This window comes from Harmonia axyridis, chromosome 4, assembly GCF_914767665.1.
Source record: "Harmonia axyridis chromosome 4, icHarAxyr1.1, whole genome shotgun sequence".
NCBI lineage: Eukaryota > Metazoa > Arthropoda > Insecta > Coleoptera > Coccinellidae > Harmonia > Harmonia axyridis.
The window spans coordinates 43,116,747-43,142,193 of record NC_059504.1 but is presented as its reverse complement, the minus strand read 5'-3'; the positions used below and the strand labels follow the sequence as shown (position 1 = coordinate 43,142,193).

General features: G+C 35.4%; 1 protein-coding gene across 2 annotated transcripts in view; it reads right to left on the bottom strand.

Annotated features, from left to right (window-relative positions):
• The window catches only part of LOC123677566 (protein abrupt), a 48,156-nt gene continuing 22,709 nt past the window's right edge, over nucleotides 1-25,447 (bottom strand). For both annotated transcript variants that reach the window (XM_045614163.1, XM_045614164.1), the window contains exons 5-9: nucleotides 23,585-23,801; nucleotides 23,445-23,501; nucleotides 4,596-4,872; nucleotides 4,261-4,509; nucleotides 1-4,172 (exon numbers count right to left, since the gene is read on the bottom strand). In XM_045614163.1, coding sequence (XP_045470119.1) covers nucleotides 3,716-4,172; nucleotides 4,261-4,509; nucleotides 4,596-4,872; nucleotides 23,445-23,501; nucleotides 23,585-23,801 — 1,257 coding nt within the window. In that variant the 3' untranslated portion in view covers nucleotides 1-3,715. The remainder of the gene's footprint in view (nucleotides 4,173-4,260; nucleotides 4,510-4,595; nucleotides 4,873-23,444; nucleotides 23,502-23,584; nucleotides 23,802-25,447) is intronic.

Genomic DNA, 25,447 nt, shown 5'->3' with positions numbered 1-25,447 from the left:
TTAGTTTTAATGTTTATTATATAGAAAATCATACCAAGCATACACAATGTATTAATATAATTATATGGCAAATAGGTATTCTTCAACAACAATACATGTTGCTCAATTTATTGCACCTACCTCTAAACTCAATAAAAAAACAAACATCATAAAATTATAATCCTAACGTCAAATGAGGAACATTTTGAAGGAGACAGAAAATATAAATACAAAACGAGAAAAATGTTAAATAAACTTTTAAGTACAACACAACTTTATAAAAGAAATGCAAATAATAAAGAAAAATATGGAAACCATTGCAAGTTCTACCAGTTCATATCTGTCTATTTTAAGTACTAAATTTTCACATTTACGTCTATTCTTTGTATTAATATATCATATATGATTCTGCCCAATAGCAAAACTATATTCTGATGGTTAATTGGTTTGTTCTATGCTATATAAAAGTTACATGTTTTTGCAATATTTCACCTCTTTATGGAGGTCTTTAGGAACTCTGTTCAGCTGCTAATGGAAAATTTCCAAGAGAGCTGTTAGTAAAGGCACCCAGTACCTCAACAAAAACTATACAGATACGCTTTTATATTTTTGAGAACTGAATATATTCTGTCAAGAAATGAAATGTTGTCAAGGTACCGTTTTCAAAATAATAGGAACCATGTTATTTGCATTTCTTGTAAGAATATTCTCAAAAGATTGCTTTGAAAACTTATTCGAATTGAAGAATATATATTTAAATATTTGCTATATTTCACAATCGGGGAGAGATTCTATACTTTCAAATTTACTTTGTTTTCAACTCAAATTTCTGAGAATACTCATTTTCATACTCCACTCAAGAATTTGAAGTTAGCGAAAATTAAGTAGAAATTCCTTTCGTTTCTAAGCATTTCAACTTGCACTGATGAAATTAAAATATGGCACTGCACAAACAAAAAGCTCGCCGAGTGTCCCATTCTACGCAATTCCTATACGAAACATCTGTACAAACTATAACCATATTGAATAAGTTTTTTGATATTCTGTTTTCAGTATTGTATAAGAAAAATGTTCTATATAAATTGGAGATCTGTATATGTCTTTTAAAACATGAGGAGGTCTGTTATGAGGTATATAACTGATCTGTAGTGTAAAGATAATATATGAATATATTATCTTCACCTTATTGAGGTAGGCTGTTTAAAAACATAATATCAAAACTAAACATCACAAAGTAATATTTACATTGCAGTTTGATGACTTATTGCTTCAACTATTGATTATTACTGAAATGAAAAATATCTGACTGAGCCTACAAATACTGTATAAGATTATACAGACTAATGATATCCTAGAAGGGTTTGAGCATGTACTTTTGAAAACTGCAATGTAAAATTGTATAATCTTAAAACTATATTCACTTATTTGCATTTATGTCGACACTATAAATATATATACAAAGACAATACTCATAACTCAGAAAACTATAACTTGCCAACAAGTAATAAGAACTACAATATTTACAATAATAATCCCTTCAAAGTAACTAGGTACTTCACAAAGACAGAAAGCACCACTAAAAATATAACCACTTTTGTATATTCTGTCGAGTATTTACGGTCATTTCGAACTGTATGTTATTTATACAAGCAACATCATAATCGTTTCAATTTGTTCCCCTTTCCTTAGAAATAGGAGACTGTGAATGGTTTTGAAACTTCTGAGTATTTTATATTTGAATGTTCCTGATAGTCGAATAAAGTGTACTTCCCAGGTCCTCAAGCATTAGTTAATTCACTGGTTCACACATTGAATGTGGTTTGTAACTTTACAAACGAGTAGACTTCTATCAGTTACCACTGGGTTGTTTTAACATTCAAACTACCAACTCTTACAAGTTACTGGAATTTCATGCAGTTCTCATAACAGAACAGTTAAGTACTCGAATTATAATACTTAAACATTAATTAACAAGTACCTCTTTTTACATGTGCGTGCCCTAAAACTATCTAGGTATTTATTTCAAATGCTTATTTCCCAGTAATCAAGCAAGAACTGCCTAACATTTAACAATAAGTATACCAACGAATATTATTTACTTGGTCAGCACAGCCGACTTTTTTCAAATGAATGAAAATAAACATCTGGATTATATAACCATCAGATACCAATATTTGAAAGAAAATCAATAATAATTTTCACTCTACTTATTTCAAGTCTTGAATGAAAGGACTTTACATATCTTGATGTGACCTTCCTATCCTGAATATTTTCATTCATTTGGATTTAAGTATACAACAATTTGGAGACTTCTCGTACAGAGTTGTGACAACTCTATACAAGCAAACAATAGCAAAAATAAAAACAATATCATCCATTATAAACACTTTTTAACTTTCAACTTGAATTATGAATATTTCTTTGTAATGGAAGAACTTGAAAATTACTTTGCTCAGAACAAAACACTGACAATATGAATAGAAATTTATCTAAAAATATTTCAGTACCGCCAGTCTTGGCTGAATTTGAGGAAGTGGTAATATGGAAGTGTTCATTTCATTAAGAAGCATCATTAAAAACTTCGAAAATAAGTAACAAAAGATTTTTCAATAATAAAAACATTTAAAAAATCTGATATTTTAAGTACCTGAAATATATCACTATCTTGAAAATTGTAGACTTCTAACTTAACCTCGATCTTTTAGCGATAAACACAATGATCAAATATAGAGTAAATTTCTTTCTATCCCTGCAGTTTAGGTAGATGTGATACGGTATTTTTGTACTTTGATGATATATGACATAAACTCTGACGAATATCAAATGACAAAAATGAAAAAGGATATTATCGCTCTCTATATTGAAATGATAATATAAAAAACTGAGAAGAAGTCTTGAAAAAATAATTAATTCTTCAAATTCAATATTCATCAGAGTATTTCAAACCTGAGAAAGAGAATACGAAGTATTAGTAATCAGAAAGTTTGATTATCAATAGACTGATTGTATCAGATTTTGAATTGCTCAATTTTAAGAAAGCATTATGGAACTCGTTACAAAAATAATAAATTTATATTATTAAATTCAAATAGAAAAATATTATATGACACCAAAGGCAAAATGATTTGTACGATTTTCACCTGAATGTGGAGAATTTGTATACATGAAAAACTGTAGAATAAAGCTCTATCGATATTTTGTAACATTAAATAGGTACAATCATATCTTAAGTTGTTAAACAACACCTTGCCTTTGGATGTTTTTTTGTAAGCGAATTTTTGTCTCCAGTATGTAATTATGGCTTAATTTGAAATATATGTCAACTATTTTCAGACATAATTATCATTTTGGACAATTTTCTTTGTAGAGAAGTACTAAGCTACACTTAAAACAATGCAATAATCTGAAACTTTTCGAAATTATTTCAAAAAAGTAGTATTTTAATATCATATTTTCAACTAGTAAACACTATTTCTTATATACCGTATACATGTTAAAACCCTATTTTTTATTATCTTGTTTTTTCTACAATAAACTACTTTTGAGGTAGACGGATGGAATTTTCGAATATCCTAATTTATAGAATGAATATAGATCAATACTTATGCGAAATTGTATTGTTCCTTCGCAAAAATGAGGAAAGTATGCTTTTTACTGAGGTAGATGGATGGAATTAAAAGATTCACGTGATTGAATTATTCACAGTTTGATAGTTATCCCTGTTTTTTGTTCGCCACTAATCCGCTGCTTTTAATTGTTCGGGTTCAGCTTCTTCATCACTATAATCGTCATCTTCACCACCTGAAGATTCTCCTTCATCTCTGTTCTCCATCTTGATATCACTCTCATTTCTCCTGATATCATCATTCCTCTTCATGAGATAATCATTGGCAGTCTGCATCTGCTGTTGCATCTTCTCAAGGAAATGATGTTGGGAGGCTTTGTCTAATCCCATGGCATTAAATTGGGCCAATTTGGCGGCATGAACTGCAGCAGCGGCCTGCTCAGACATCATGCCCATACCTAAACTGTTCTCCGTAATAAACTGAAGGTATGTATCCAAAATGGCAGATCCTGTGGTATTTGCTCCAGACACTGGAGGGGGTAATGGTCCTGGGTAAGGCTCTTTGGACATATTTTGAGCAATTGAATCTATACTTTTGGCAGCAACAGCTTGTCCAGCGGAGCTGAACCTGCAAAACAATAATTTTCATATTAATTTGGATTCGAATTGATCTAAGTTGTTTTTTCGCATAATGTCTTTTGTTCATTCTAATTTACCTATTGTATTTATAACTATTATGATGATTTAAAGGTGGAGATATTCCTAGATCCATTCCACCATACCTGCTTGACATTGTTAAGTCTTCAGGATCGTTATCGCCGCATATTGAGCTTCCACCTTCAGAAGCTCCACCAGAAAAAGCACTCTTTGCATCTAACTTGACATCTGATCTACGAGGTCCTGTTGGTGAAGCTCTAGCCCTCAGCTCAGCAGCGCTGATTTTCACTCCCGCTTTGGCTAACAGTCTGAAAACAATCGAAATTGTAGTGATTGTTTGAAGGTCGTTAGTATTTTGGTTGTTAATAGAACACTTGGTTGTTAATCTACTCACTTGCTGGCAAGTTCTGGATCAAAAGGTGCAGGCATTGGCACCACTGGAAGATCTTTTGTGCTTATTCCTCTATGTTGTCTGGACATGTGTGAATGTAAGGAATTCCTCGACTTGGCTACTGTTCCACATAGAACACATCTATATCCTGGGCAGATTGTGTGTTTATCTTCCAAATGCGTTCTCAATGTATGTGCTGATCTATATATTTTACCACATTTTGGACAGGGTCGGGGATCTGTTGCTCTAACTCGCATCATGTCCAAAGAACGTCTCGAAACTGCAAAAAAAAATTTTAATTGTTGTGAAATTTTGAATTTACTTTTCAGCGTGAAAAGGAAGGTATAGGTTGAGAAATGAGTGAGCAAACTTCATTCATTCATCGTTTTATTCGAAAATTTTATCAATAATGAAAGAAAACATAGGGGAAGTCCTATACATCAAAATATGTTAGTTTTACTAGATTGGTATTTTGCTACGAGCCATATCTACAGCGCATACAATTCTGTAATGTCTTTCCACATCAAAAAGTCAATGGATTGAAAACGGTAGTTTTTGAAATGTTTATAACGTCTTTATGTGCTTCATCATTTCCCACTGTTTCGAATGTTTTGTCCTCATATGATTTCGCACTGAGTTTGGATGCACAAAACGTTTTCCGCACTCTGTTACTGGGCAATAAGGACTGTCCCTAGGGTAATGCTGGTCTATGTGATATCTCGCTTCGTTCACATTTTGCAATATCAATTCGCACAGGGGACATTCAAACTTGACGATGGCTGATGGGCTGATATATTCTTCCTGCGAGAAAGGACGACCTATGCCTGCCCTGCTGCTGGCATCTGGAATGCCAAACCACAGAATTAGAAGAAATCAAACAGTTTGTGGATTTAAAGTAAGAGTAATAAAAATTTATTTGAAAACGTCTTCTAATTCTGTGGTCGCCTGTCAAACTTTCATTTCCATATAAATACGGATGGGATTGGTGTAGAATAGGTCAATAAAATAAATATATAGGTTAACAAAATAGGTGAATAGAAATTCCTTTTTTTATAGGTGACATACCAGCCAGCATTTTATGGTGGAAGATATGGAAACAGTTTTAGGTAAGAGAGTTATAAAGGAGGTTCAACAGAAGATAGTTTGAAAAACGGTTGTTTTCAGCAGAAAGAGAACTAAGTATATGCAATTCATATATTAATAATGATTCTTCGCTCAGTCTTGACGCATTAAAACATCATTTTTTTAGAGGATTTTGGAGTTGCAGTAAAGCAAATGATGTCTAAATTATGTGCCCTATGTGAAACGATTAGGTTAGGATTCAAATGAAAGAATATTTTTCTCTATTCAAATTTGGTTTGATGAAAAATATTGGAAAGACTGAATGAAGAGGGTGGGTGAATTAAGAGAATGAATGACCAACAGAAGTAAAAGTAGTTTAATCAAGAGTAAAAAAAGGTGAAGTGGATAAGACCGAAAGCATAATTCTTAATCTTTGAAAAGAATTAAATATATGCTCCAATCAAATACATACTTGCTTTATTTCAATAATAATAATGTATTATTTCAAATTCAATTGTATAATATGTGTATAATTTCTTCGTTGCTTGTTGAGTATCACAAGAAATCATTGTCTTAACAATTTTATAATAATCCTATTCGATTTCATGTTACAACACAACAAATATTTGATTTCATCGTCACTGCAATTGTTTCTCTTTGAAATTTCAACACAATAGTTATCGAACAAATCAAAACAACATTTTGAAGCTCATGTCAGACTGTTTCCTTCGTATTCCATGGACCCTCAATTGGTGGTTCATTAGATAATGTTTAGTTTTCATTTTTTTGCCACAAATTTCGCAGGAGAAAAAGTCAGCTACAGCCATTGGCGTGCCGTGTATATTAACAATGTGTTGCCTCAAGTTACTAGGATTCGAATAAAATCGAAGACATTGTGGACACTGCGGTTTACTCGGATCCCCTATCTCCACTTGTCCTGCCGCCCCTGAAAAAACAGAGGCGGCATTAGGGTAAATAAATACTACACTGCAATAAAGGTTTACTTTTCAATTAGCTAGTGGTTCGTTATTTGACTACCTACTTCCGAAAGAGCTAGAAAACTCTCAAATAATTAAGATTAAGAAAATACTGTTTTGGCAGGCATATAATCGTTGGGGTTTGTTTTTGAAACCTTCAAAAAACAGCAAAGTTGTCGTATGAATAGTAATCCAGAGCTGAAATTTCAAGGCGATAGTTTTTTGTTAGTTTAAAAGATATATGTAAATAATATGTGAGAGTGGATTGAAAGCATTTTTGCGATATTCTCAAGAATTTTAAAATTGATTACGAAACTGTGAGATACTTTCCAGAGCAGTATTTTTTCAATCGACCTACAATAAATTACGAGTATTATTCAAACATTTTTCAGCTTTGAAGGGCATGGATGAGTCAAATAAACCGCTAGTTCTCCTAGTAAATCTCAAATAACGAATTATTCATGTCATAACATTCGATGTAGATATTCCTCCCATAAAAAGCCAATCTGCATAATGAACGTAAGGCAAATTGATGGAGGAGATCAGAAAAAAAAGTCATTTCCAAATATCTCATCAATCTCATCTCATATGATTCCTTTATCTCAATCGAATGGGTTTTAGAGTATATATCATTGCGTCCAATTACCAAATAGGCCATTATCCTGGCAGAATACGTCCGGTTCCTCAGAACATCCGCACTCTTTATAGCCCATAAATTTTTCTTAATAACCGCGTATTTGTTTTCTTCGGATGTTTTATTATCAAAGGAGCAATCGTTGAAGACTGCTTACGTAACAAAACATCGATACCTTAAACCAGAGGGGTGGAATAACCTACTTCAGTATATTTATGGTTTATCGACAGTATGTATTCTGCTAGATTCGAGCAAAGTAACTCGTACTAATTCCATATGGCCTGGGATCAGAAATTTGAAATACGCACTGAAGAAAAGTTTTGCGCGCTTGTAAAGGGTGTTTTCTTAGAGCTATAGAACTTTAAATTGCAATAAAACAACGATGGATTATTCGATTGACATGAACTTTATTTATCCGCAAGATAATCTTATGGCATTACATTTCAAATATGATTTCTGGCATATGACCGCCACGGCTGGCTCGGATGTAGTCCAATCTGGACGTCCAATTTTTGATGACTTTTTCCAACATTTGCGGCCGTATATCGGCAATAACACGGCGAATGTTGTCTTCCAAATGGTCAAGGGTTTGTGGCTTATCCGCATAGACCAATGACTTTACATAGCCCCACAGAAGGTAGTCTAGCGGTGTTGAATCACAAGATCTTCAAGGCCAATTCACAAGTCCAAAACGTGAAATTAGGCGGTCACCAAACGTGTCTTTCAATAAATCGATTGTGGCACGAGCTGTGTGACATGTTGCGCCGTCTTGTTGGAACCACAGCTCCTGGACATCATGGTTGTTCAATTCAGGAATGAAAAAGTTAGTAATCATGGCTCTATACCGATCACCATTGACTGTAACGTTCTGGCCATCATCGTTTTTGAAGAAGTACGGACCAATGATTCCACCAGCCCATAAAGCGCACCAAACAGTCGGTTTTTCTGGATGTAACGGTGTTTCGACATACACTTGAGGATTAGCTTCACTCCAAATGCGGCAGTTTTGTTTGTTGGCGTAGCCATTCAACCAGAAGTGCGCTTCATCGTCAAACAAAATAAAATGGACGTAGTGCGCGATACATATTCCGCACATAACCATTATTTTCGAAATAAAATTGCAGTATTTGCAAGCGTTGTTCAGGCGTGAGTCTATTCAGGATGAATTGCCAAACCAAACTGAGAATAAATCACTTGACAGCTGTTAAATCGGTTGCCATCTTGAAGAGTAATGCCAACTTAAAGTTATATACCTCGAAAAAACACCCGTTATGAGCTCTAAGACATCAGTAACTGATCCAGTTTTTTCATTGTCTTATCCATTGTACGCTCAGATGGTCGATTATATCGATCATAATTTGTACGTATGTACGAAACGTACTTAATACAGAATCATTATTTTTGAAGTAAGTTTTCACACATTTAGTAGTAGATAAACGATCTATAAATGATAAATGGCCAATTTTCAACGAAACATACGACTCTTCGGATGACAGTTTTGTTTGACATGTGTCATTGAAATCCGGACCACGGCGTGACTAATTATTATTAGTGGAAATTATCCATTACTCGTTCTAGTTCTTCTTCGGCTACACTCAGAGAAAATATAGAGGAATATTTTTATTTTTAACATTTTCAATGCTAGCAACATGAAGGAATAGAGTATCAGGGATGTATTTGCCTGAATTTCCATCAGAAAAAGTCTCTCAAAGTGAACCAAGTTAGGAATCTAATCTCGAATAAGGCGAAATCCGACCTCGCGTATATATAGGTTATCGATCCTAATTACACATCGGTTCGGCAGATGTCAGGCCGAGCCGAGACAAAGGTTCAATATGGCGGCACGCCCAAATATAAAACCGGCCATAATAATTCCGTTTGCTTTTCTGGTACGCCGATAAAATTAACGTTCAAGAGGGACGTAATCTGACGACATTAAACTGAAATACGGCAAGTCCAGCCGTAATTTCTCAAAATATACCGAACCGAGGGGTCGGTTTTTATCAGAGAGGGGCAATAAAGTGCGTTATGGCGTCCAGGCACGAACAGTCGATAACGAGTCCTGCATTACGGCTGATACGGCCTAGTAATGCCAATGCCCAAACTATGCCGCCCCTATTTCCCATTTTCCGCTTTCCGTCAATTCCCCTCCCCTCCCTCGGGCTCTTACTTCACCTCCCCCCCTCCCCTTCGTACGCCTTGTTCGGATAACGCGAGAAGCGGGATTTGGTACGGTAAACTTTTCGTTTTTCGTGTTTTTCTAGGGTGAAGAATCAACTGGGCTCGGCGATAAACGGCCTTTGTTCTCCTCCCGATGCGTTTGGAACGTTTCCAAGAAACGCTTACGCAATTATTGATGAAATTCTAGGATTGTATTCGGAAAAACAACTTTTTTCATCGACAAGATAAAAAAGTTTATTATTTGGTCCTACTCAGCGGATACGAAGTCTCGTAACCACTACTCCGGTTAGAACTATAGATTGAAAATGTTGCAGTCATAGATATTTTGACATTTGTCTCGTTAGGTTAGGAATTGAATAGGCTCTATTAGTGATGACGTCACACAACGCCATTTTAGTTCTCCTGTCAGTGTTCGGAATCCAAACAAACAAATTGTCATTCAAATTAGTACGTTGTCGTTGAAGAAATTGGCTTATTTTCATAAATAAGATTATATAAGGAACGATTTTACTATTAATTGATAGACAGAAGGAACGAGATTAATGCCAGTATGTTCGAACTTGAAGTTCAACTAATAAACACGGCTTTTTACAAAATCTGGGGAATGATACAGGATTCAATCTCTGGTATTAACCTCGTTATTTCTGTCTATCAATTAATACTGAAATCGTTCCTCAAATACTCTTATTTATGAAAATAAGCCAATTCCTTCAACGACACCGTAGTAATTTGAATGACAATTTATTTGTTTGGATTCCGAACACTGACAGGAGAACCAAAATTGGCGGTATGTGACGTCACACTAATAGAGTATACCTATTAGGAATTGAATAAACAATATAAGGGCCAGTTTCACGATCCATCCGAAAATGCTCCCCTTAGTAAAGACCGTTCCATCAGAAAGTAACCTTCAAATGGAGCTCTAAAGTGGCTTCGGTTTCACGAATATGTTCCGACCGTCTTTCAAATAAAGCTTTTTCTTTATTCGTAAGTGTTCAATTTCCAAGGGTCAACTACTTTGACAACTTGAGAGAACGCATGAATGTTGGATTTGTCTTCTGCAACGAGTATTAGACGGTATTTTCTCTATTTCAGTCAAGTTTTGTTAAATATTGTTGAAATTCTATGAACAATTCAGATTATACATGCTAGCGACTTTTGTATTGTATGTTGGCAGTTGGTGTGACTGTTACGAAAATTGACAGGTTACAGAATTTGAATTTGAATCGTACGTTTCGAATTTTTAAATAATGTTTCAAATTATGTCAGACGAAATCGATTTAACACCACCAGAATCAAGAGAAATTGCGAATAAAGTTGCAAATCATTTAACTATATGCAAATTACATTTTATTGACAATTGACGTGTGTTGAAATTTGATAGGAACGGAAGTCAGTGTAAACAACCACAGAATGAAAAATATAACTGAAAACAATGCTGTAATAAGTTTATTACAGCATTGTTTTGAGTACTGTAATAAACTCATTACGATGCTGAAGTAGAGAAAATAATATTTCTTTATTGATTTTACAGTTTATTACATTATATTGACAATTGACGTGTGTTGAAATTTGATAGAAACGGAAGTAAGTGTAGACAACCACTAAATGAAAAATATAACTGAAAACAATGCTATAATAAGTTCATTACAGTATTGTTTTTAGTACTGTAATGAACTCATTGCGATACTGAAATAGAGAAAATAATATTTATTTATTGATTTTCCATTTTGGATTAGCTGTTTGGGAATAAAGCACGATAGCTAAACGAAATCGAGGAGGATCATTCTAAACGTTCATTACCGAAAGGTACGAAAGTATTTCCACTGAAATGGATATTGATCAAGATGAATTCCTGGGGAAGACAGAATCCATCCCTTCCTTCTGATATCGATTAAGAATGGAAGATATCCATCCATCCAAAACGATTAAAGAGAAACGGGTAAAATCAATTACTTCCCTTGTGTCTGGAATCTCCCCTCATTCTTCCCTATTTTGCTATTCCCTTAGTGCACACAAGGAAACGAAGTCGTCATTTCACGAGAAAAAATTATTTTTCTCCTTATTTTTGAGAGATCGTTCACCTAACAGATAGCTCTCTCTTTTCGTCGCAATGGCTTTAATTTTGGAATTTTGAGCCGGGACTGGTCTCAAACGATAAGGTCCGACTCATTGATGACGAATCTGTCGTCAAATTAAATTCTGTCCGTTCGTACTGCCGATCGTAAACGCAATAACTGTCAAACGGAAACATCTAGAAACTTGACATTTTTATGATATTAGAATTGTTTTTTATTCGTGATACCTAATTTCAATTCTATCGATATGTTGCATTCAGATGGCTATGCTGAACAAACTCCTGTAATTTGAATTATATTCAAATTTTTGTTCCATGTTGAAGGTATGTCGACATTGGAATAGAAAAAAATTAGGAACTTTAAATAACATGAATTAAAGACGATTACAGCAGATGCTCGAAACTTTGCAATATTAACCCCCGGTTTCTGAAAGACTGATCTTTGTTAAACTTATACAAAATTCAACTAACAGCGATGTCAAATCCATTGTGTTTACTGGCAGAATGTTCAAATAAAAGGAGTTAACCTCACTGTCAGCAACCCAAGTGACGCTTGACCATAGAATTGACAGTTGTTTAGTTGAATTTCACGTTGATTGGCCTTTCAGAAACCGGCCGTGATTCATTGAAAATTCAATTTTGTTATTGTAGCAGTAATATCCAAAATATGTAGGTATTATTTCAGATCTTCCCTCATTTTTATCTCATACTATTATTATGCAAAGATTAAAAAGCATAATTAGAGGTTCGTATGCATTTTTATATCCATCTGCTTTATTTTCAATTCTATAAATTGTCTTGCGTGCTAAGCGGTGTTGCCACTTCAGGAACTGAAAACGAAGTAATCTGAAAATTAGATAGCCCCTATATTTGCAGCGCCAGAGTATGGCCGCATGAAGCTCGCCTACAAAAATCGAATTAAGACGAACTGCCGACGTCTGGCGTCAGCATCAAATCGAGAGCGCCGATACAGACGGATTTACGCCGGAAGCCGACGTCCTGAAAAAATGGCCTTCCTCCTGTTTCAGGAAAACGAAAATCAATCAGGTTTATTCGGCAGATGGATTCGGAAATTCGCATTTCGAATATGCGAAATCGGATTATCGCGTATCTAAATTTCCGCGCGATTCGCGTATCGGATATTTTCCAGGGGGTGAGGCTGTAATTTTCAGTAAAAAAATTGGGAGCGTACTGCTCGGTAATCTATTGAACTTTCAGGTCAATACGAATGTTTGTACAGAGAGTAACGAGTAGTGGCCTTTCATAAAAGTAGATTGTTGTGTATTCTACGACTGTTAGTTTCGGAGATACAGGGTGATTCATGAAAATTGACCTAAATTTCTGATATCCATAACTTGGAAATCAGAGTCCAATTTTGTTCATTTCATACAACCTTTCATAACGTCTCATGTAATTTTATAATTTCCAAGGAACAATACTAAGGTCATTGGGATTTTTCCCTTAGACTACGAAAGCTATATTTTTGTACCCGTTTTAGAGGAATGTCGTTATTGCCACGAAAAAATACATAATTCAGTGTAATGAATTCAATTTATACTTTGAATAGCACACTTTTTTCAAAAGAGTAGCAAACGAAAGAATTGATGTTTCATGTAACTTTTTTGAAATACTCTCCTTTTTTTTCGTGATGGTATTTGATGTTACCAGCTGAGATTCTGAATTTTGTAGCTTTCACGATCAATTTTTCTTCATTTTAAAACCCTCATCTCTACCTTTTCCTTTGGGGTTACAACCGAAAATTACTGATTGTTCGGATCACTTTAAGAAAAAAGTCCTATAAACATGGTCCTGCAAAAGCTTTGTATCAAGATACAGGCTGTGTATTTTTTTCTCATAGCATCTTCCCTTCAGAGGATATTTAACTCAAATTTGGTATAGATATTCCAATTTGAACATTAACCGCTTCTTTCTCCTGAATTTTTGCTGGTGGACCACTGCTCTTAATTTGGAAAAATGAAAACAGCTACTTTGTTCCAGTACTACACTTTTTGGTTGAATACATTCTTCTACGAATCCAATTAAGAAGAAAAGTAGAAAATGCCGCCATGCAGTGCCTCCGACAGACATTTTGGCGCCTCGGTAAAATAAAATTTCGCTGCCCTAATTATGTGGTACTTCATTGACTATACTATTAAACAGATATGTTTTGTTCTTTACCAGAAAAAAATGTTTTTGGCAGCTGAGGGCTCTATATAACAAACATTTATTACTAAATATTTCTCAATTTGAAAAGTTAGATATTTATTTGATCACCATTATTCCGTTTTTTTCGAACTGCAGGTTCTTGAGTTTTCTTTGAAAGGGCCCCTGCTATTCTTCTTTGTCATCTTTTCAATTCCATATGAAATCTATTTTTGAACTCAAAACGACCTTGTCAAATTTATCGACGGATGTTTTGTCGATTTTATCAATAATTTTTTAAATTATGACAATCTATTTTGATAGTCTATACCTAGTAAAAAGACGTTACAGTTGTCAACAAAGGTGCATTTTAGTAATTATTTGTATTTTCATATCAAGTTGAGAGCGCCAATTCGTTTTCAAAAAATTGACGCTTGGCAATTCTTTTATTTTACCACAAAGAAAGATATTTTCTTAAGTAATATCATAAGGGCATCTAATTTTGTCGAAAAAATCGAAGAATCTAATTTTGTCGAAAAATGCTAAATAATATTTGAACAAAAACCATGACTGCTGGTGACAATAAAAATCAGAGTCGAAGACGAGGATTTTTGCACCTGCACGAATGCTTTTTGTTAAAAAAATATTTCTTTGTATTGTGTTTTTACGATTTTTTTCACAGGAAAAATTTAATGCCCGAATGGTATATTTGACCAGACTATTTCATGAGACCATAATAACTTGTTTTCAAAGATATTGTAAACTTTCATGACAGACTTATAGAGAGTCGTACTGCTACTAAACAACTCAGGACGTTTTTGATGAAATCGTCAAAACGTCCTTCGATAAATTTGACAAGGTGAATTTTGATTGCAAAATACGATTTCATATGAAATTGGAAAGATGCCTGAGGTGAATAACAGAGGATCCTTCAAAGAAAATCCAGATAAATTAGGAAATGCAGGGCGGCGTAATTTTATTTTGCCGGGGCGCCAAAATGTCTGGCGGCGGAAAAAGTCACTAAGAAAATAATCGTGTCAGAAAGTAGATATGTCTTGTTTTATTAACTGACTTTGCGCACCTAAAATTTGACGCCCCGGCAAAATATCCGATATGCCGCTCCTGCAGACCTCCAAAATTTGCCGCCTCGGCAAAATGTCGGTTTGCCGGCCTTTAGATCAGGCCCTGATAAGGATAGAAACAAACGATATTTTTGCAATTTTCAGTGTGTGTTTTTTCAAAAAACTTCGGCAGTACCACCAAAAAATATTCCCCCCTCCTGCATTCCCAAATCACCCGGTCGCAGATCATCAGCAGCAGATCACAAACCCGCCATTTCTCTCGCCTATCCTTTCTGACGTCTTGGCCAGGTTCGTTTGTGTGGGTCAGTGGGCGGGTGTGGGTACAGCGCTGCGGGTCGGCGCGGGGTAATATCTCCCGGGGGCGTCGATAAGAACTGTAATATTGATAGTGGATAGGAGTGTGCGTGCGAATGGCATCGGGATGGCGTGAAGTTGGCGATATTCGCTCTTCAGCCGAACCTGCGGAGCCACCTTTCCGGGCGGGGGGAGGCTAAGACGGACGGCCGGGCGGCACGATCAAAGGCAGGGGCGTAAGACGCCCGCCGGGACGGTGTTGATACTGTCGGCCTGTCGTTAATACACCCCCTCCCATCGATTTTTTTTTCCTTCGACGACTACGTCCGAGGATTGTTCCTATTGCCGGGGAAACTGGGTCGTTTAACAATTCGGATCCGGATCCGAGTAAATGGAATCGGTGCGCTGAATTTCGGATACGGATACGGTTTATTTACACTTTGATGGTAATCGCGTGAAGTCCGTATTTAAAGGGTGTTTTTTTTAGAGCTATAGAACTTTAAATTGCAATAAAACAACGATGGATTATTCCATTGACATGAATTTTATTTATCCGCAAGATAATCTTGTGGCATTACATTTTAAATATGATTTTTGGCATATGACCGCCACGGCTGGCTCGGATGTAGTCCAATCTGGACGTCCAATTTTCGATGACTTTTTCCAACATTTGTGGCCGTATATCGGCAATAACACGGTGAATGTTGTCTTCCAAATGGTCAAGGGTTTGTGGCTTATCCGCATAGACCAATGACTTTACATAGCCCCACAGAAAGTAGTCTAGCGGTGTTAAATCACAAGATCTTGGAGGCCAATTCACAGGTCCAAAACGTGAAATTAGCCGGTCACCAAACGTGTCTTTCAATGAATCGATTGTGGCATGAGCTGTGTGACATGTTTCGCCGTCTTGTTGGAACCACAGCTCCTGGACATCATGATTGTTCAATTCAGGAATGAAAAAGTTAGTAATCATGGCTCTATACCGATCACCATTGACTGTAACGTTCTGGCCATCATCGTTTTTGAAGAAGTACGGACCAATGATTCCACCAGCCCATAAAGCACACCAAACAGTCAGTTTTTCTGGATGTAACGGTGTTTCGACATAAATAAATGTTATATTTCCTCACATACCCTTGAGGATTAGCTTCACTCCAAATGCGGCAGTTTTGTTTGTTGACGTAGCCATTCAACCAGAAGTGCGCTTCATCGCTAAACAAAATAAAATGGACGTAGTGCGCGATACGTATTCCGTAAAGAACCATTATTTGCAACGAGTATTAGACGATATTTTCTCTATTTCAGTCAAGTTTTGTGGAATATTGTCGAAATTCAATGAAAAATTCAGATTATACATCAGAGTGACTTTTGTATTGTATTGTAGCAGTTGGTGTGACTGTTACGAAAATTGACAGATTACGGAATTTGAATCGTATGTTTCGAATTTCGAAATAATTTATAATTACGCATTAAATTCGTGAATTATGTCTGACGAAATCGATTTAACACCACCAGAATTAAGAGAAATTGCGAATAAAGTTGCAAATCATTTCACTATATCCAAATTATATTATATTGACAAATTTCAGTGTCTTGAAATTTGATAGGATCAGAAGTCAGTGTAGACAAACACAAAACAAAAATATAACTGAAAACAACGCATCAAGATACTGAAATATAGAAAAATAAATAGTTCTCCAAAAAAAAAAAAACCTAGTGCGTTCGAAGTCCGGCACTGGACTCGGTGAAACCTTATAGTGGCCAGGACAAAGAGAGGATGGCGGATGGTGGATGCTATTGCGATTCGGACTTGCTCGCCAAGTGTGGAATAAATCAATAGATGTTGCCCGACTTCCGGCCAGTGGATAGGAGTGGAAGAAGGATAGCGATTGTTGAAAAGAATAGAAATCACATCAGGGGTTGTTACTCGGCATTACCCCGACTTCTTCATTGCGTCCAAACGCAAAGGAAACTCGATCGTAAATTTTCAGCATTCCGATAACATCAAACGGACCGGCACGAATAAAATATCCTACTGAAATAGGTTTGTTAGATTGCAGTGTTACTGGCAAGATTGTTGTAATATAGTTCAATCACTATGTTCTATACGAGCAGAAGCGCTAGCCACTGAATTATCATCTCATAACATCATTTATATTCATATCTTAAGCCCTAACATCGACTCCTTTTCAATTATCTTCAACTTTGGTTATTCCACTTTTACACAAACTTCACCAGGAAGTTATTTATGTAATTTTCAGAAAAAAAATTAAATACTCCTTACTTCACTCGATAATGGAGGTACTGGGTGAACAATTTTAGATAAAAAGTAGAGAATTTCTCTATTTCAGTATCGTAATGAGTTCATTACAGTACTAAAAACAGTGCTGTGATGTACTTATTACAGCATTCTCTTCAGTTATATTTTTCGTTTTAAGGTTGTCAACAGTGACTTCCGATCCCATCAAACTTCAACAAACGTCAATTGTCAATTCCGTAATATAACAATTTTCGCAACAGCCACAGCAACTGCCAGGTTACAATACAAAAGTCTTTAGGATATATAATCTAAATTTTTCATTGAATTTCGACAATATTTCATGAAACTTGACTTAAATAAAGGACAATATAGTCTAATACTCGTTGCAGAAGGCAATTTCAAAACTCATTTCACATTCGTGTTGGAATAGTAGCCCATTCGGCAACTTGTTTTTAGAATATACTATTATAATACAAGTGCAAAAGGCATTGATATCCTTCCACGAGTTCAAACTTTAACGAACGAGTGTTAGAATGATGTTGCTGTTCATTGAATTTTTATTGAAATCAATGGAATATCTCCATAAATATTGTTTAGTGATTTTTTCATTGAAAAATATTGGTTGGCGGAACTGTTTTCTGTATCACAAATTTGACAGATAATAGATAAATCCGTGACAAGAGAGTTCCGAGTACCAACATATAATAACCAGCTTTAACCATGAAATTTTTGTGAAACTGAGATATTCCCGCACGATTAGGTTCTACAAGGTATGACAGAATGAACGGATCGGCCACATAATAAGAGAAATATTTTTTCTGGAATAATATTGAGTAATATCGTCTTGAATGACTAATACACATTAATATTTCCCTAGGGAAACATGAAACGTCGAATCAAATTTGAAATTTAATGATACTTATTCTATTCCCACATCTTAATTATATAAATAACAATGATTTCGCTACACAGCATGCTACTGTAGTGAATAAAGATCTAATTTCCTACTTAAAATCAGACACGATCTTTCAGATGATCCTGGTGGGTAGCAAAATGTTTGACCTTTTTGAAGATATAAAATTTCAAACTATTCAGTGTCGATATTGTTATTAATATAAGAACATATCCAATAAGTCCTGAACTTGCCACCGCCAGTGCCATTCAAATTCAGATTCAGATTCAAAAGATGCTTGTAAAAATTGCGGAACTTAAAGTCTGGATCGAGATATTGTAGGTTTGTTAACTGATGCTACATTTGTTGTGGTTTGAAAAATGGATAAAAAGAGTTTCGTGATTTGATGAAACACTGTTTTAGGATGGAAAAATTTTGATATAAGTTATTGAGACTGCTGCATCGGCAACAAGAAGAGAAGAAGAAAAAAATAGCAACAGTTTTTTTTAGAACAATTATCTTCATTTTCTGTATAAGCTGAAGTACTCAGGTCGTTAAAATGTTTACGCTTACTGAAGATTATCGAATAATATCACAATCTCAATTTTCAAAATTCCATATAGATGTTGTTTTCCAAAAACGCCTAACAGACACTTAAACTCGGGACACCCTGTAATACCATAATAATTCAGATCTAAACGAAAACCGAGCATCCATCATTCGAGAAAATATCCTGAAACTGACAGGAGCATACATATCCCCTAAACACCCCTCCATTCCATTTTAAAATCCGGTAAAAATTAACAGAACGTGATCAATAACGATGGACCGGTTCATCTGAATGGAACGCGACAGTTGCTAAAATCACAGGCTTCTCCCGAAATAGCCCGTAAAAGAGGGGAGGATGTGAGCGCGAATGGAAGGAAAACGGCTTATAAAGCGTATTTTTCCTCTTATCCCACATCGATTTCCTTCAAAATGTCATTTGAGCGTGAAATCGCTCAATTAAAAGGCGTCAAGTCGGCTGGATACTTCAGCGTGAACTTTGTATGCCTGATAGTGTTGTTAAACACCAACTTTAGAATAGAAAACAACTTAGAAAATACTTCAATTCATACAGAAAAATCGCATGATAGATATAGTCTTTACCATAGAGTAATGAACATATATAGAGGGAGTATACGCAATTTTTACATGTCCCCAACATGGTTAGATTAAGTAGTCGGATTGTGATAAATTTTCAAATTCACAATTTTACTATATCGTTATGAATGTATATTTATTTGAATGAAATATATTTATTTGAGTGATTCCCGATTAAATATGCAAATTTGAATATTTGGAATCCGATATTTTTCCTAATTGTCGAATTTATAATAAGCAGGATATTTATTATTTTCTGTATCTACCTGCTGATATCTAAGATTTGGCAACTTTTGTTCTCCTAGTGTCATCGGTTGTTTCACGTCGTTTGGCGCGTTTGAAGTTTGTTTTCTGAATTTCTGATATATTTGAGTATTCATTTCAATATATTTTGAGTTGATATGAAACGTTGATTCACTATGGGAAATAAGAAGTGCGTTCTTTGTGGAGAAACTCGCAAATTGAGTGAAATATCGTATCATTGATATGTTTCCATTTTAGCGCGTTTAATGTCAAATTTGATAGTTCATGTTGGGGTCAAAATTTGCTTACTGAAAATGACATATGCTCCCTCTATCTATGTTTATTACTCTGAGGTCTTTACTGATGGCTATGAAATATTTTAAAGTTACTAAATTATTATTGTCATTTTCGAACATTTAAAAGGGGGTTTTACTATGATGTTAAAATCTTTTAAAAGACCCGTAAAATTGTACCGCAATAATTCAACTTGTCTTTTTCAAATAAAAAATCATTTCTAGTTTCTATAGATGAGATTAAGGCAGAAATATGAAATTTTTGTTATTATCATCTTGTTATGATGTTATGATTATTCTTGAAACTTATTTCTTTCCTTTAAGCTGTTCGTTAGGATGATTATTCCTTTCAATTTATATTTTATTGTTCCTAATATTTATTCAACATTCCATTTATTGAGTCTTCATAAGTGATAACCTTCCCAATGGATTTATTTCAATTATTGATGGAGAAAACTAAGGTAGTTATAATAGCCGCTTCAATTGTTATGGAGTTTATTTCCAAGAATTCCCAGCCCATAAGAGAAATGAAATTATAACAAAACGGAAGACGAAGAGAAAATAATCATTCTCTTTCACTCCTTTAGCAGCGAGCTTCATTCCCACTGCATATTGAACACTCTATCTAAGCTACCATCATGCAGATAAAATGAAAATACTCGTCGAATCGATTCTTCAACGTTTAAAATTCTACTTGCTGCGTTCAGTTTCGACCCTCTTTTTCCTCTATTTATTTTTTTCTCTCGAGGGCCTTCTCCCCCATACATGCCCATGTCACTTCTCTATTTCCTAATAACTCACTGGACTGTACCTTCTTCCGAATGCCAGTCCGTTTGACATAGCATCTTGTCACAACTACGCCACACGACTGACGTTTCATTTATAAAAGCATAAAATATTAAATTCACACAAGATTTATGTATATGACTACGTTATAGCATTTCTCCTCGCATAAAAATGTTGTTTTTAATTCAGTTCATATGTATAAATCCCGAGGAAAGAACTGGACTGCAGATGGATAAATGTCTAAATTATTCGTTTTCGGATTTTTCTACACATTCCAACTATACTAACTGACAAAGAAACTGCAACACCCAGAAGGAGCTGTTTATATTGAAATTTTTTTCGGTAAAACATCGATAGTAGAGCAAGGAGTAAATTATTGAATTTGGAGAAAAAATCGTGAAGGTTTATTGATGTAAACAATTTTTTTCACTTGAATTTTGTCGTCGTTTTTTACAAGTTTTTTAAATTTTACAACAAACCAGCTATTCGATGAGATCCAAATCGATGTTGAGTTGTTGTTGAAATGCCTAGAGCACGTGTACGCGGAATTTATCGCCAGCTAAGTTAATTTGAATGAGGTCGAATTATTGGTCTACGGGAGGCGGGGTTGTCATTTCGAGAAATCGCTAACCGTGCAAACAGAAATCCAACTACTGTTATGAATGTTGTTAAGCGTGGTTTGATAATGCCCAAATTCGAAGAAGAGTAGGCACCGGACGTCAAAGGGGCTCAAATGAAGTTCAAGACATCTAAAACTTACGACAGATTTGCGACAACTCGATTTTAGGATGATGAGTGTTTAGGAGAACAAGGCCATTCTGTAACTGCCCGAACAGTTTACAGCCGGATAAGGTCTTTAGGACTGCAGCATCATCAACCCCATTTTGTCTTACCTCTGATGGTTGAGCCTCGCCGGCAACGATTACAGTGGTGCAGAGAACGTCAACATTGGAATGTGGAATAGCATCAGGACGTCTTTTCCGATGAATCTCGATTCTCCTTGGGTGCTCGTAATGGCCGAAGAAGGGTTAGACGACGTCAGGGAGAAAGACCTAAACCTGATTTTGGTTGAACATCATGTACACCGGACAGTAGGCGTTATAGTATAGGGTGCTATTGCACATGCAAGTAGGTCTTTATATGAGGTAACATGACAGCGCTGCGTTACCTTCAAGAAATAGTGGAACCATATGTTCTCCCTTACCTTAACCGGCACGAGAATTCAATATTTCAGAAAGATAATGCCGGACCTCATGTTGCCAGAGTTAGTTTAAACTATTTCGAAGCGACCCATTTGAATCTTTTGCCATGGCCGCCCAGATCCCCCGATCTTTCGCCCATAGAACATGTTTGGGACATCCTGGGTAGAAGGCTCGGAAATTTACCCCAGCCCCCACAGACTTGGCGGCTCTGAGACATGTACAGGGTGGGCAAATTTCGATGTTTTAGCACTACAACTTTTAAACCGGAGGAGATAGACAAAATCTGATACCCTATACTCGGTCTCTTTTTCTGAGAAACTAACAAGGGTAGTATTCATTTTTGGCCACCTTCTTTTGTTTTCGAGTTATAAGCGAAAATTGGAGAAATGGCGATATCGAAAAACATTTATATCTCCGCTAATACCGATGATAGAGCTCTGAAATTAAAACATTATATGGGCACTATTTTACGTAGAATATAGTGGCTGTGACCCAAAGTTATGTTCTTTCAAATGGGAACACTAGATTTCTGTGCCATTTTTTGAAAGCTTTATTTTTCCTGATTTCAAAAATATATAACATCGTATGGTTTGTATTGAAATAAATAACAGAAAATGGTCAAAAACCTTTTTTCGCCTAAGAGTCTCAATATTTCTATGGTTTCAACCGTAGAAATATTGAGACTCTTAGGTAAAAAAGGTTTTTGACCATTTTCTATCATTTATGTTGATACGACTCATACGATGTTATATATTTTTGAAATCAGGAAAAATAAAGCTTTCAAAAAATGGCACAGAAATCTAGTGTTCCCATTTGAAAAAACATAACTTTGGGTCATAGCTTCGTAATTAAAAACCGTTTTGAAAAGACAAGCACGCCACTGGATTCTGCGTAAAAAAATGCCTGTAAGATGTTTTAATTTCAGAGCTCTATCATCAGTATTAGCGAAGATATAAATGTTTTTCGATATCGCCATTTTTCCAATTTTCGCTTATAACTCGAAAACAAAAGAAGGTGACCAAAAATGAATACTACCCTAGTTAGTTTCTCAGAAAAAGAGACCGAGAATTGGGTATCAGATTTTGTCCATCTTCTCTGGTTTAAAAGTTGTAGTGCTAAAACATCGAAATTTGCCCACCCTGTACAGGTAGTTTGGGATAGTATCTTCCAAGAAGAAATAGACCATCTTATTGCATTAATGCTGAGACGTGTGTTTATTGAAAAAAATTGTAAACCCCTCAGGAAATTATTTAGACAAAGCTAAAGGTGATAGCAACTTTCAGATAGGAGTCCACCACAACTAACACAATGATGTGAAATAATGAATAAGCCCCTATAGTCGAAGATTCGACTTCAACCAAATCCTAGAAATCATGCAGGAACCAGGAATAGCTCCTGGTGCAGGAACTCTTCCGGAATACTTGTATTAAAGAAAATATCTCTGCCAAATGACCCAAATATGGCAATATCCGCTCAAAGAAATGTTACCTTTTGTGGTTGTTATTAACTCATTTGATAATTATTATTATTAAACCACTACGATATTAAAACCTAAAATACCACATAATATAAATTAGTACTCACCGAAACTATCTGGGTTTCCATGCATTCCAGAAGGTCCTGGCAAGAGTCCTCCTAATCCTGAAAAGAAAAATGCATCAATACACGGTGACTCAAAAAAGTCGATGATTACGATCCGAATGAAATTTTACGAGCTAACCCACCTTGTAATCCTAGAAGTGCTCCAGGAAACGATGGTGGTCTGCTTTGATCCATTAAACCTCCATTAGTGTTATAAGGGTGGTGGTCGTCTAACATAGGGTAGTCGGAAATTTCAGTCTTTGGGGTGATTGGATCATGATGATCACTCATGGCTGTGTCGCTGCTGTTGCTTTCTTCTCCCGTCGAGTGGGCCTGCATCGAAGATTCTGAGTTTACCTTCTGGAAGGGAAGAATCAAAGTTTAGTATAATTCAATTAACTCTCTCACCTCAACTGAACAAAAAGACTGATAATTATTAGATTATGTGGGTTTTTTTGGTTGAGTGAGGTCACAATATCAAAGGGATATCACTTTAAAGAGTGCTTTAGAGAATATTGATGGTGAAGTTTCTACTAGAATTCAATTACCTTTTTTTATTATTTTTTTTTTTGAGAAATAGTATAACTACAAAAGATAAGACCAACAGAGAAAGTCAGCCAGTAAGCTACCCCTCTTTTCAAAGGAAATATGTACAGGATGGGCATATAAGCGAGGTAAGCGGCTATATCTCAGGATCCACTCATCGTAGAGACTTGCGGTAAAAAATTTTAACACTAAAGTGTAGAAGAGAATACACTGGAAATTATTTTGAAGTTCATACCTCTACCGCTAGGGGGCGTAATAGCTACCGTCGAGTAGAAAAATGAATTTTAATCGAAAATGTTTCATATGAAGCCGAAGAAAAAATATCATCACTGTAATCCTTGGAAAATTTTTCATCTTTTTGAATTGTCACTTTTGAATTTACGACATCAAATAAGGGTAGGGGAAAGGGAGAAACCTGACTGATTGAAATGCCTGTAACTTCAGTTTGGCTCAACATTTTTGAGCAAATTAGATCTTGTTTGAGAGATAACATCTTGGTGATTAAGGAAAAAATATACTCATAATAAATTTGTTTTTGCCGCTTGCGATAGGGGGCGCTAAGTCAGAAGTCCATTGTTTTGTTCATTTTACTGCGAAATTACAAATGTAATGATAGGATTTTCTCAACAGAAACAGAAGTTCCATCAAATTTGTATGAAAAAACCAGAAGGTCGCAAAGCGATAGCTTCAGGCGTTCTGGAGTTATGGCCGAAAAAATATATTCTTCAACTGATGCACTGACAAACCAAATTGTGTCTTCTTTCGGCCATAACTCCAGAACGCCTGAAGCTATCGCTTTGCGACCTCCTGGTTTTTTCATACAAATTTGATGGGATTTCTGTTTCTGTTAGAACTTAAAGACACAATTTGGTTTTTCGCAGTGCATCAGTTGAAGAATATCTTCTTTCGGCCATAACTTCAGAACGCCTGAAATTATCGCTTTTTTTCCATGCAAATTTGATGGAACTTCTGTTTTTGTTAAGAAAATCCTATCATTACATTTGAAATTTCGGAGTAAAATGAACAAAACAATGAACTTCTGACTTAGCGCCCCCTATCGCAAGCGGCAAAAACAAATTTATTATGAGTATATTTTTTCCTTAATCACCAAGATGTTATCTCTCAAACAAGATCTAATTTGCTCAAAAATGTTGAGCCAAACTGAAGTTACAGGCATTTCAATCAGTCAGATTTCTCCCTTTCACCTACCCTTATTTGATGTCGTGAAATCGAAAGTGACAATTCAAAAAGATAAAGAATTTTCCAAGTATTACAGTGATGATATTTTTTTTTCAACTTCATATGAAACCTTTTTGGAGTAAAATTCATTTTTCTACTCGAGGGTAGCTATTACGACCCCTAGCGGTAGAGGTATGAACTTCAAAATAATTTCCAGTGTATACTCTGGTACACTTTAGTGGTAAAATTTTTTACCGCAAGTCTCTACGATGAGTGGATCC